The sequence below is a fragment of the Danio rerio genome, chromosome 3, assembly GCF_052040795.2.
Source record: "Danio rerio strain M-AB ecotype USA chromosome 3, GRCz13ab, whole genome shotgun sequence".
In the NCBI taxonomy this organism is placed as follows: Eukaryota; Metazoa; Chordata; class Actinopteri; order Cypriniformes; family Danionidae; genus Danio; species Danio rerio.
Genome location: NC_141023.1, coordinates 66260803 through 66273696, shown reverse-complemented (window position 1 = coordinate 66273696; position 12894 = coordinate 66260803). Strand labels below are relative to the sequence as shown.

At 38.4% G+C, this 12894-nt stretch overlaps 1 protein-coding gene and 1 long non-coding RNA gene across 3 annotated transcripts in view; one reads left to right on the top strand and one right to left on the bottom strand.

Annotated features, from left to right (window-relative positions):
* The window catches only part of anks4b (ankyrin repeat and sterile alpha motif domain containing 4B), a 31897-nt gene extending 19719 nt beyond the window's left edge, over nucleotides 1-12178 (top strand). Inside the window, exons 2-3 of one of the 2 annotated variants that reach the window (XM_087242478.1) lie at nucleotides 1319-1516; nucleotides 9482-10790. In XM_087242478.1, the coding sequence (XP_087098604.1) occupies nucleotides 1319-1516; nucleotides 9482-10589 (1306 nt within the window). In that variant the 3' untranslated portion in view covers nucleotides 10590-10790. 2 annotated transcript variants of the gene reach the window in all.
* LOC147846136 (uncharacterized) lies at nucleotides 1320-8342 on the bottom strand. The gene is made up of 2 exons (XR_015941978.1): nucleotides 3816-8342; nucleotides 1320-2538 (listed from the first exon to the last, which is right to left on the bottom strand). It is a non-coding gene; the product is annotated as an uncharacterized LOC147846136 (long non-coding RNA).
* Nucleotides 12179-12894: the final 716 nt, after the last annotated feature.

The window sequence follows — 12894 nt, the reverse complement described above, 5'->3', positions numbered from 1 at the left end:
AGCCATTTCCAGCCTGGTCTTAGCTGGTCAGGCTGGGAGATGACCAGCTAAAACCAGCTTGACCAGCCTAGCCAAGCTGGGAGTCCAGCCAAAACCAGCTATATCCAGCGTAAACCAGGCTGGTCAAGCTGGTTTTAGCTGGATTTGGCCAGTCATTTTCCAGCCGGACCAGCTAAGACCAGGCTGGAAATGGCTGGAAACCAGCCTGGAAATGGCCAAAACCCCTCTAAAACCAGCCTGGTCAACCAGCTAAAACCAGCCAACCAGCCTAGGCTGGTTTAAGCTGGATTTTTCAGCAGGGAGCTTACACTGCTAGTTTTGTGGCGAGGCATCATGTTAATAAAGTACACTTGAAATCAAACCAACCCTGTTGATTTCACTACTGAAAAAAAAGCTAAATTTAGCTGGTTGACTAGCCTGAATTTAGAGGGGTTTTGGCCATTTTCAGGCTGGATAATCAGCTAAAAATAGCTTACTAGCTATGTACAGCTTTAACCAGCCTGGTCAAGCTGGTTTTAGCTGGATTTAGCTGGTCATTTTCCAGCCTGGAAATGGGCAAAACCCCTCTAAAACCAGGCTGGTCAACCAGCCAAAACCAGCCAACCAGCCAAAGATGTTTTTTTTTCAGCAGGGTTGGTAAGCTCATATAGGCTACTTTTGAAGTCAGAATTATTAGCCCTACTGTCTATTTTTTCCCAATTCTTCTGTTTAGTGGAAAGAAGATTTTCGTCAACACCTTTCTAAGCATAATAACTCGTATATATTTGCTGATTTCCTTTATCATTGTCATGATAACAGCACATTAGACTAGATATTCTTCAAGACACTATTGAGCTTTAAGTGACATTTGAGGCTTAACTAGGGTAATTAGGGTAAAGTTAGGGTAATTAGGCAAGTCATTGTATAACAGTGGTTTGTTCTGAATAGACAATCCAAAACAAATATAGCTTAAGGCGGCTAATAATATTGACCTTAAAATGGTTTAAAAACATTAAGAATTGCTTTTAATCTAGCCGAAATAAAACCTATAAGACTTTCTCCAGAGGAAAAAATATTATAGGAAATACTGTGAAAAATTCCTGAATCTGTTCAACATCATTTGGGAAACATTTGAAAAAGAAAACAAAATAATTAGTGTAAACTATAGCACTGGTGAGTGATTACAGCTCACTCTGGACTTTAGTTTACGACACCGATATTGCTGTCGTGTCCCTTCAGTGTGAGCTGAGTTTCTCCTCCCTCGGGACACACACATAGAGAGAGAGAGAGAGCAGGAGATGTCCGCAATGATGGTCCTGTAATTGTTCACCTCACACAGCTTTACCCGCTGGAGAAGAGAAGCAGCGATTACAGCCATGTCACGGTACCACAAAGCAGCCATTGACGGGTATTTGGATCTTTTGAAAGAGGCCACCAGAAAAGACCTGAACACCCCGGATGAGGACGGCATGACACCCACTCTCTGGGCGGCCTATCATGGACACATCGAAGCCCTCCAGCTCGTCTGTAGCAGAGGGTGAGCTCACACAAATACTGTAGTCATTTAAATAGTGTTCTGAAACCATAATATATCACAGTGTAGTTTTCCATATTTTTGTGATTCATGTTTTAGCTTTTCTCTGTTTCCTTATGCTTTTGAATTGCATTATGAGACCTTGATCTTTCTTATGACAACGTTTATCCTTCAGAAGTATGAAAAAGTGACTTTTAAGAAACATTTTTAATAGTTAAAAGTGATGTATTGTCTGGGTTGGTGTTGTAAATTATGATACAAATCTATTTTCTGTTATTGTACACACTTATTTCTCATATATTATTTCTTATACATTATTTCAGTCAACTAAAATGTTAATTTATTAAACTATATAGTTGAATTTCCAACATTAAAAGTCGACAGAGCAGAGGTCAACATGCAATTCACCACTGTAAATAAATGAAAAACCCTTGCGAATCACAAAATATGGAAACATTGCATTACATTGTACTGTTTATATTATAGTGTTTACAATATGCATCAGCATTAACTCTATGGAACTGATAAACTAATAAATACTGTAGGAGACTTCAGTTTTTACTACAGTAAGCTGTGGTGTATTGTACACTGTAATAAAAATCCATAATTTTATGGTTTATTTCCGGCAGCTGGGGTGCCGGGGGAAAAAAAATGTTAAATAACGGCCGTTAAATTACAGAAAGTTACTGTAAAATAACAGAGGTTGAATTACAAAAAATTACCAGAAATTTTAATTTTAAGGAAATTTCAGTAATTTAACGTCCATTATTAAACGGTAAATTTCTGTAATTACACAGTTGTTATTTTACGTTTTTTTTTCCGGCAGCCTAGCTGCAGGAAATAAATCGTAAAATTACAGTTTTTGTTTTTACAGTGTAGTAGAATACACCCTGTAGTTGTAGAAAACTACAATATTGAGTGATTTAAATATATTAGTATAGTTCTTGTGTTACCGTAGCAACTTAGAAAACTACAATATTGAGTGATTTGTTTATATTACTGTAGTTCTTGTGTTACCGTAGCAACTTAGAAAACTACAATATTGAGTGATTTGTTTATATTACTGTAGTTCTTGTGTTACCATAGCAACTGTAGAAAACTACAGTATTGAGTGATTTGTTTATATTACTGTAGTTCGTGTGTTACCATAGCAACTGTAGAAAACTACAGTATTGAGTGATTTGTTTATATTACTGTAGTTTGTGTGTTACCATAGCAACTGTAGAAAACTACAGTATTGAGTGATTTGTTTATATTACTGTAGTTCGTGTGTGTTACCATAGCAACTGTAGAAAACTACAGTATTGAGTGATTTGTTTATATTACTGTAGTTCGTGTGTGTTACCATAGCAACTGTAGAAAACTACAGTATTGAGTGATTTGTTTATATTACTGTAGTTCGTGTGTGTTACCATAGCAACTGTAGAAAACTACGGTATTGAGTGATTTGTTTATATTACTGTAGTTCGTGTGTGTTACCATAGCAACTGTAGAAAACTACAGTATTGGGTAATTTGTTTATATTACTGTAGTTTGTGTGTGTTACCATAGCAACTGTAGAAAACTACAGTATTGGGTGATTTGTTTATATTACTGTAGTTCGTGTGTGTTACCATAGCAACTGTAGAAAACTACAGTATTGGGTGATTTGTTTATATTACTGTAGTTCGTGTGTGTTACCATAGCAACTGTAGAAAACTACAGTATTGAGTGATTTGTTTATATTACTGTAGTTCGTGTGTGTTACCATAGCAACTGTAGAAAACTACAGTATTGAGTGATTTGTTTATATTACTGTAGTTCGTGTGTGTTACCATAGCAACTGTAGAAAACTACAGTATTGAGTGATTTGTTTATATTACTGTAGTTCGTGTGTGTTACCATAGCAACTGTAGAAAACTACAGTATTGAGTGATTTGTTTATATTACTGTAGTTCGTGTGTGTTACCATAGCAACTGTAGAAAACTACAGTATTGAGTGATTTGTTTATATTACTGTAGTTCATGTGTGTTACCATAGCAACTGTAGAAAACTACAGTATTGAGTGATTTGTTTATATTACTGTAGTTCGTGTATGTTACCATAGCAACTGTAGAAAACTACAGTATTGAGTGATTTGTTTATATTATTGTAGTTCGTGTGTGTTACCATAGCAACTGTAGAAAACTACAGTATTGAGTGATTTGTTTATATTACTGTAGTTCGTGTGTGTTACCATAGCAACTGTAGAAAACTACAGTATTGAGTGATTTGTTTATATTACTGTAGTTCGTGTGTGTTACCATAGCAACTGTAGAAAACTACAGTATTGGGTGATTTGTTTATATTACTGTAGTTCGTGTGTGTTACCATAGCAACTGTAGAAAACTACAATATTGAGTGATTTGTTTATATTACTGTAGTTCGTGTGTGTTACCATAGCAACTGTAGAAAACTACAGTATTGAGTGATTTGTTTATATTACTGTAGTTCGTGTGTGTTACCATAGCAACTGTAGAAAACTACAGTATTGAGTGATTTGTTTATATTACTGTAGTTCGTGTGTGTTACCATAGCAACTGTAGAAAACTACAGTATTGAGTGATTTGTTTATATTACTGTAGTTCGTGTGTTACCATAGCAACTGTAGAAAACTACAATATTGAGTGATTTGTTTATATTACTGTAGTTCGTGTGTGTTACCATAGCAACTGTAGAAAACTACAGTATTGAGTGATTTGTTTATATTACTGTAGTTCGTGTGTGTTACCATAGCAACTGTAGAAAACTACAGTATTGAGTGATTTGTTTATATTACTGTAGTTCGTGTGTGTTACCATAGCAACTGTAGAAAACTACAGTATTGAGTGATTTGTTTATATTACTGTAGTTCGTGTGTGTTACCATAGCAACTGTAGAAAACTACAGTATTGAGTGATTTGTTTATATTACTGTAGTTCGTGTGTGTTACCATAGCAACTGTAGAAAACTACAGTATTGAGTGATTTGTTTATATTACTGTAGTTCGTGTGTGTTACCATAGCAACTGTAGAAAACTACAGTATTGAGTGATTTGTTTATATTACTGTAGTTCGTGTGTGTTACCATAGCAACTGTAGAAAACTACAGTATTGAGTGATTTGTTTATATTAGTTTAGTTTTTGTGTACCGTAGCAACTGTAGAATTACCACAGCAGATTAATTCTATAGGTTCAAAAACACGCTCTAAATAACTGTTTGAACTTTTAATGCATCAACAATCAGGGGTTTAATTGAATCTGCACATTACATTTTAGGTTAAATTGTTTAGGGAAAAATGTATAATGGTTTACCTTGCTTTGTGCGTCTTACAAATCGCTAAAATCCATTGATATTCATGTTACATAACAATTCCTTTTTTACTTTACACAAACCGTAATGACTTGATACGCAAGCACTTTACAATAGTGTGGTCGTTAGAGTAAAAAAAAACTAATTTGCTTAAGCAAACTGAATGTGCAGTTGAATGTGCACTTGTAGTGAATATTGCAATTAAAAGTGACACTTAATAGCATGCCATGAAAGACAATATAATGTCAATGCAATTTAAAAATGACACTTTAAAGACACTTTTTAACCACAATTAAAGGGAATGTTCACTCAGAAATGAACCTTTGCTCACAATTTACTCCGTTTCTTTCTTCTGATGAACACAAAACAAGATAATATACTGAATAATAACCAGAATTTCACATTCACAGTAGGAAGAAAACATTCTATGGATGTCAATGGCTGACATACTTCATTATATCTTTATTTTTGTTCAACATGAACATGTTTGGAACACGTTTTGTGTGAACTTTCCCTTTACAATGTATTTACTTGTGCTTATATGGCAAAATCAATCATCACTCATGTTACAGCAAAGCACATAAAGGTCTAACATGTTGCTGAAGCTCTGCCCTGAAATTTTGATCATCATGAAGCTTTATTTATAGGATGTTATTTATTTAGCATAGTCAGATCTTCTCTCTGTGTACTTTTTTCTTCTAGCATGATTTGCTATGAACATTGCTTGTAAGTTTCGTAAGCCGATGCCAAGAGTTTAATCAGCCAACATTGCTTATGCAAATGTGTAACAATAGGCCTTTTCATTTTGACAGAGTTTATCCAGAGTTAGTTTGGGGTAGAGTTTATTTATTCTCCACACCATTGAGGCCGATTTCACTCACACTGATCACTGTTGGCCGGAAAACTGTCCGGAAGCGTCCTTAAAGGGACAGTTCACCAAAATAAATAAGGATTTACTCACTATTTACTCTTCCTAAAATGATGACAACGTTTATTTCTTGTTGTTTGAAAATTTTTAAAAAAGAGAAGCAGGAGATAAAGATACATTTGCATATGCATTCAACATTTATCAAACTATCTACTTTTGTATTAAACAGAAGTCAGTCACTTTAATTTACAATTCACACTATTAATAAACCATTACCGTAGACTTTTAGCACAATAAACTATTAATTATCTGCTTATTAATAGTTATTAGGGGCTCAGTTGGGTTTAGGTTTGGGTGTTGGGTAGGCCTTAAGGATGTAAAATAAGATCATACTTTATAAGTGCTAAAAACAGTTGATGTCTTAATAATAAGCAGGTAATAATCCAATGTTGTGCACTGTTACTTAAACTAAAGTGTTACCAGAGAATCAAACAAGCTTTTAACAAGTGAACAAACCCTTTAAGTGTTACTCAGATGTAGTCTACAAGGTTGTTCGTCTCGCTTGTTTTATTTGCCTCATCCATCCAACCAATGAACAGATGCTTTTAGAGCGATAAGAAATTGTAATCAAAGGTTTTATGGATGCACCTGTGGACTTTCAGTTTACTGCAAGTTACATATTAAACCATTGCTTGGTTATAATCTCAACCGTCATATGGATTATGGGGAAATGTGCAATAGTGTGAGGGTGGAATTTTAATTGCTGCTTGCTTTTTGGTCAAAGTTTGTAGCTACTTTAGCCATTACTTGATTTATTTTGACTTAAAGTGGCCATACTATGCTCATAAACATTTTTAAAGGGCAGCTATTATGTGAAAATCACTTTTATAAGGGGTTTACACACAGTTGTATGTTGGCGGTGTGTGAATATAACCAGCTTCTAACGGTAAACATTAATTAATTTTATTTGTTTATAATCCGACTCGATAAAAACAGTCTGCAGAAACACGGTGACTGACATTCTCCTGATGTATGATGTCATCAGAGGGGGAAAGCCCCGCCCACTAGTGGCCATCTCTCCCTCATTAGCATAGGACGTTAGTCTTGTTTTTAAATCTGCCACTATGCTGTCACACAGGCATTTAGCTCCGCCTTCTTCTGAAAAAGAGCACAGTCTCATTTGAATTTAAAGTGACAGCCACCAAAACGCCACAATTAGTATCAAAAGTCTAAAAGGGTCAGTTTCAGAGAGTTAAAAACATTATCTGTGTGCTATTTTGAGCTGAAACTCCACTACACACTCTAGAGATGACAGAGACGCATTTTAAATCTTGTAAAAAGTGGCAATATAGGTCATCTTTAATGTCTATGACGCATCCTGTCTCTTTAAAGCTCCGCCCTGTCTTTTTTCATTGAACGGAATCTCAGTGCCTGTGGCAGAAATGTGCTGCCCTTTGGATAATCAGCACATGATCCTTCATGACCAGCTGTAAACAACATCATATCAGTGCTAACTATGGCAGACATTTTGCCACACTGGTTTGAACCCAAGACTGGTCAATAGTATCTGGACGCAGCCTTTATGATGCAAGCTGAGATTGCATCACTCAGCGATGCAATGTCAGACACAATGCACTCAATGGAGTGAGGTGACGGGTAGAGTTAGGTGAGCGTATTAAAAAGCATTGGATGCAGCTCAGATTGCACAGCACCAGGTCTGCATCCAGACCCCTCTCAGATTAATAAGATTGACTGAAGCCCTGCTCAAACTGTGTGATTTTAGTAAGTCAAAATGAAGTATGCAAAAGAATCTGCCAATGGGAAAAGTGAAGTCATCTAGTTTTCACTTTGATTATTTTACTTGTGCTTTTATTTTTACTCTACCTTTTCAAAAGATACACTTTTGTAGTACACAGGTGGACATTAGTAGCTTTAGGGTACAGTTTTGTACTTTTAAGGTTCACTTGTGTACCTTTAAGGTACTATGAGGTACAAGGAATAGGTATAGCTATTAATATGTACCTTTAAGGACCTGTTAGGAACAAAAATATATCATTTGAAAAGGTGCCACCCAGGGGTGTTGCTAGACATAAAGCTTGTTGGAATACTCAATCGATTCCATGCATGTTCAGGAAAAAAGGTCAGGAGAGGTTTTTCTTCAATGTCAAAAATCGTAACAATTTATTGGATACAACAATTTATTGGATACAAATGTATACGAATACAAATTCGATTCACAGAATTCTGCTATCCTCAATGCAATGCAAAAGTTACATTAAGGAGGTGCGCAACCACCTTCTTTTCCCAACTTCTTCAACTTATATAGGCAGCTGATATTAACAGGTGGAGTTTGATGAAATTCGTCATTTGTCAGTCATTGTTCAGTCCTCCATTGGCTGCACCCTAGACATACTTCCTCTTTTTCTACGAATTCTCTGCACAACAAAAAAAGCATACAACTTTCTGTGCTCTGTGTTCAGTTTTAACACCTCTCTTCAGACAGGAAGCTTCTGCAGAGCTGAATTTAATTTTGGACCCGCATCTATCTACTTCTGCAAAAATGCTAATTAGTATGCACAGCACTCACACACAACAGTAGAAGTTCAGTTAATATATGACCCTTACATGACCAATACAATAATTGTTTGATTAAAAGAAAAAGAGACAAAAATAATAATAAAAAAATATTCCTATTTTCCAACAAGCTTTACTATGGGACATGCCCCTTTAAACCACCCACCCCCATATATTGTTTACCTTTATATAAAGAGCTGTACAGGATAATATTAAGTATTGGCATTATTACATGGTGCTCCACCTGAAAAAAGGTAGTTTGCCATCTCCAGGTTGGAGGAAAGTCCTTACCCCAGGTGGAAGAGTTTAAGTATCTGGGGGTTTTGATCACGAGTGAGGAAAGGATAGGGCGTGAGATTGACAGGCAAATCGATTCAGTGGCAGCAGTAATGCGGTTGATGTACCGTTCTGTTGTTGTAAAGAAGGAGCTGAGTCGAAAGGCAAAGCTCTCGATTTACTGGTCAATCTACATTGCTACGCTCACCTATGCTCACGAGCTTTGGTTCACTACAGAAAGGACAAGATCTTGGATACAAGCAGCCGCAATGAGTTTCCTTTGCAGGGTGGCAGGGCGCACTCTTATGGATAGGGTGAGGAGCTCTGTCAACTAAGAGAAGCTCGGAGTAGAGCCGCTGCTCCTCCACATCGAGAGAAGTCAGCTGAGGTGGCTAAGGCATTTGTTTCGGATGCCTCCTGGACGCCTACCTAGGGAGGTGTGCCAGGCATGTTCCACCGGGAGGAGGCCTGGAGGAAGACCCAGGACACTCTGGAGGAACTAAATCTCTTGGCTGGCCTGGGAACACCTCAGGATCCCCCCAGAGGAGCTGGAGGAAATGTCTGGGGGTGGGAGGTCAGGGGTTCTCCCCTGCAACCCGTTCCCGGAAAAGCGGATGAAATGGATTGAATGAATGTATGAATAATAGTATAATTATTATGCAATTGTTATTCTAAATAAATAACAAAGATCAATCCAGTGTAAAGACACAACTGGAGTGATATGCTAAGGTCTTCTAAGATACACCTGCATGTAAAGTAAGCTGTAACTCAAAGCATTTATGGGGCACTGGCATTTTAAGTAGGGTCTAGCAACACCTCAGGTACCACCCCAGTGATAGATTTTGTCCCTTTACTTCTGAGAGTGTACAGTGGGACAACTGGGACTAGGATTGAGAAACGCTTAATTAAACTGATGTTCATTGTTATTTATGTCTTGTAGGGGGGATCCAAACAAAAGTGACATCTGGGGCAACACGCCTCTGCATCACGCCGCAGCAAACGGACACATGCAGATCCTCAGCTTCTTGGTGAACTTCGGAGCCAATCTCTTCGCTCTGGACAATGATTTCCACACGCCCATGGACGTGGCGGCCTCTCGAGACCACATGGACTGCGTTCGCTTTCTGGACAACTCTGCGGCCCAGCAGACGGGCCAGAACGCCAAAAGAGTGGCCCGTCTAAAGGAGCAGGCCACCAAAGATGCAGAACGCCGAGTGAAGCAATGCGAACGGGTCAAGAAGAAGCATCAGAGTAAGATGGATAAAATGTACCGTGGCGGATCCGTCTCCGAGGGAAGTTCGTTTTCCGGCACCGGGACTCTGAGCAGTGAAAACAGTGAACAATTCTCCAAACTCATTGCTGCAGACACCAACGGATCTATTACATCTACAATCAAAGGAACCCTCCAGCGCAAATTTGGCAAGAAGGACAAAGGCACGGTGAGCAAACAAGGCGACGGCAATGTGATTTTCGTCAAGCAGGATAGTGGCTCGCAAGAAAAACCCGAATTCGTTGACGTCTTCAATGAGCAGGATGAACTTCAGGATGATGATGATGGTGATAGAAATTCGGATGAGGAAGGAGCCGGGAAGGGGAAGTCTATTTTTGAAAGACCAGGTCTTGGGAAAATGGTCTTTCGGCGCAATTTCTCAATGGAAATGGCTATGGATCCTGAAGACCTCCCAATCGGTAATACAGAAGACCTAGGGTACCTAATCCGTCAGGAGTTGTTTGAAACCGTGGATGAAGGATTGGAAGGTTTGGATGAAGACGCAGAGCTGCCCTGGAATGAAGAGGAGATTGGTTTGAATGAGGAGGAGGAGGAGACCTCTCATTTGGATTCGTTTTTGGCATCGATCGGGCTGTTGGACTTCGGGCCGGTGTTCACCCGCGAACACTTGGACCTAGAAGCTTTGATGCTGTGCACTGATGAGGATCTGAAAGGGATACGCATTCAGCTGGGCCCACGGAAGAAGATCCTGGAGGCGTCGAGTCGCAGGAAAGCAGTTCTGGATCAGCCCGGAGCATTGAAAGACACTTTCCTTTAAGAGAAGACTTTGCGGTAGGGATTAATGAATTTGAACATGAGATTGTCATGCAGATTTGTCTACTCTGTGATCAGCTGTGAATCTCCAGAATAATAATAACACATATAATGACGTTTTTACTCACTTCATAGCTTCAGTCAAATGTTAATAAGTCCTTCTTTAAGTCTTCTCACACAATAAAGCATCCAACATATTTCATAATAGCATTCTGGGCTACGTTTTATTACCAGGAAAATTATAATAAGAAGAACTCTTGTCGTATTTATTAATCTTGTAAAATCCATTGAAAGTAGTTTAAACTTCTGTTTATTTTACAATTTTTTCCGTTCAGCCCTACTTTGTGTCAAGTTCTGCAGTACACAAACGTTTATGTTATTTCTAATGTCTTGTTTCCATTGAGCGGTACAGTTCGGTACGGTACAGTACAAGGCGGCCCTTAAATAAATTCGAATTTCCGATAACATGACTTTGAAACACTTCTAACGTCAAGACAAACACTAATCCACAAATTGATGGACTCCACCCACCTTCTACTTAAACCAATCAGATACCAGCAATGTGGTGCTGAGCACTCATTCTCAACCAATCACGCTTTGCCTTACAATCAGAGCGGGACCAGCCGTGATTAACCAGTCTTTTCAAAATGGACGGCCAGGATAGTAGTGATGGGAAGTTCGAATCATTTTACTGACTTGGATCTTTGAGTCTTGTTCATCGAGATGAACGAATCTTTTTTCGAGTCATTTTGTTCATTTAGTTCAATTTGCCAAAATATTATTAAAATGTTACGAATTGCTTCCAAACACATTTACAACTAGCCCAAACGGTTGATCGCACGACAAATAAGTCAAAAATAGAAGACTATAAGGAGAAAATAATGATTCAATGTTTACCTGCTCTTTTGTCTGTGAAGGTATAGTTGTCTCCTTGCTCAGCTCACCTCTTCATGTCTTCAAATGTCAGGGGTTCATTCACGTTTCACTGACAGCCACATATAATCTTAACCAAAGTACACAGTCTGAGCCAATAGGAGCCATGATAATTAGTTCACCTTTCAATTCAATTCTTTTTTCGGCTCTAAACGCATATGATTGGCTTCTGCCTTTCCGATGAACAACTCAAAAGACTTGAAATGAAGGATACCACCTGCACAAATGTGCGGATGAACGAATCACTCCCTGAGAGGACTCGTAGTTCCCGAGTCATATTGAAGATTCATTTAAAGTGAACGAATCGTTCATGAATGACCCATCACTACAGGATAGTCAAGACAGGTCAATGTTGCTCATCACAACATTGTTGTAATAATATAGAGCTGTCCTTTTTAAAGAGACTGCTTAATGGACTGCACGTTCGCTTCTGCATTTGCGCTCTGCTAGCATTGTTACTTCTAGAGCAGCACAGCGATCACTGTATGCGGATGGTGCAGGAGAGGACCATAGATTACACTAAATTATTTAAATGAGCTTATTTACAAAAAAAAAGTGTTCCTTTAAGTGATCCACATGCTTGTTTCTTTCTTTTTTCCCCCTCAATAAATTACATTTCACTATCTTTTACAATAAAATATTCATGAACCAGAAATGAAACACCAGAACTGCTCAATCATTATTGTTTTAACATTTGTTGATAACTCGCACACATAATCTATACATTGCAAAATAATTATAATAATAATTCTTGTGTAAATTGTCTTGTTTCTAGTCCAAATATGTGACAACTCTTAAATCAAGATGCTTTTTTTCTAGGGCCCTATCATACGCACAGTGCAAGACGTGTTTGGCGTGATTTGTTGCTATTTTCAGACCAGCGCAACTGTAATTTTCACGTTTTGCGCCACGTTGTTTAAATAGCAACTACATTTACACCACTTTGTGGACTCATGGGTGTGCTGGTCTATAAAGGAGGTGTGTTAAGGCGCATTGTTGGAGCGTATTTTGAGGGACTGAAATAGACTGCTGCTAAAAAGTCAACCCAGGCTCATTCTGAAAACGTAGTCCCGTGAACTTTTCTGGAGACTGCAAAATACGTCCCGGGAGGTACCTATGGCTGCGTTTAATTTTTTTAAGCGAACGCTACGGGGTCGTATATCGCCGTTCCCTTTCGCGCTCGCCGGCTGACCACTAACCTCCGTGTGAAGGGCTTTCCCGCCGCAACCAGTTTGTCCAGTCAGCTCGTTGTGTTCGTCGGCAGACTTCACATGCAGAGAGAAGGAGTTGACCGCGCCGACCGGGTTCGAGTCCGGGGAAGAGCGGTTCCAGATATCAGTTAAGACAAAAACAGAATCCAAAAAATAAAGTGAACG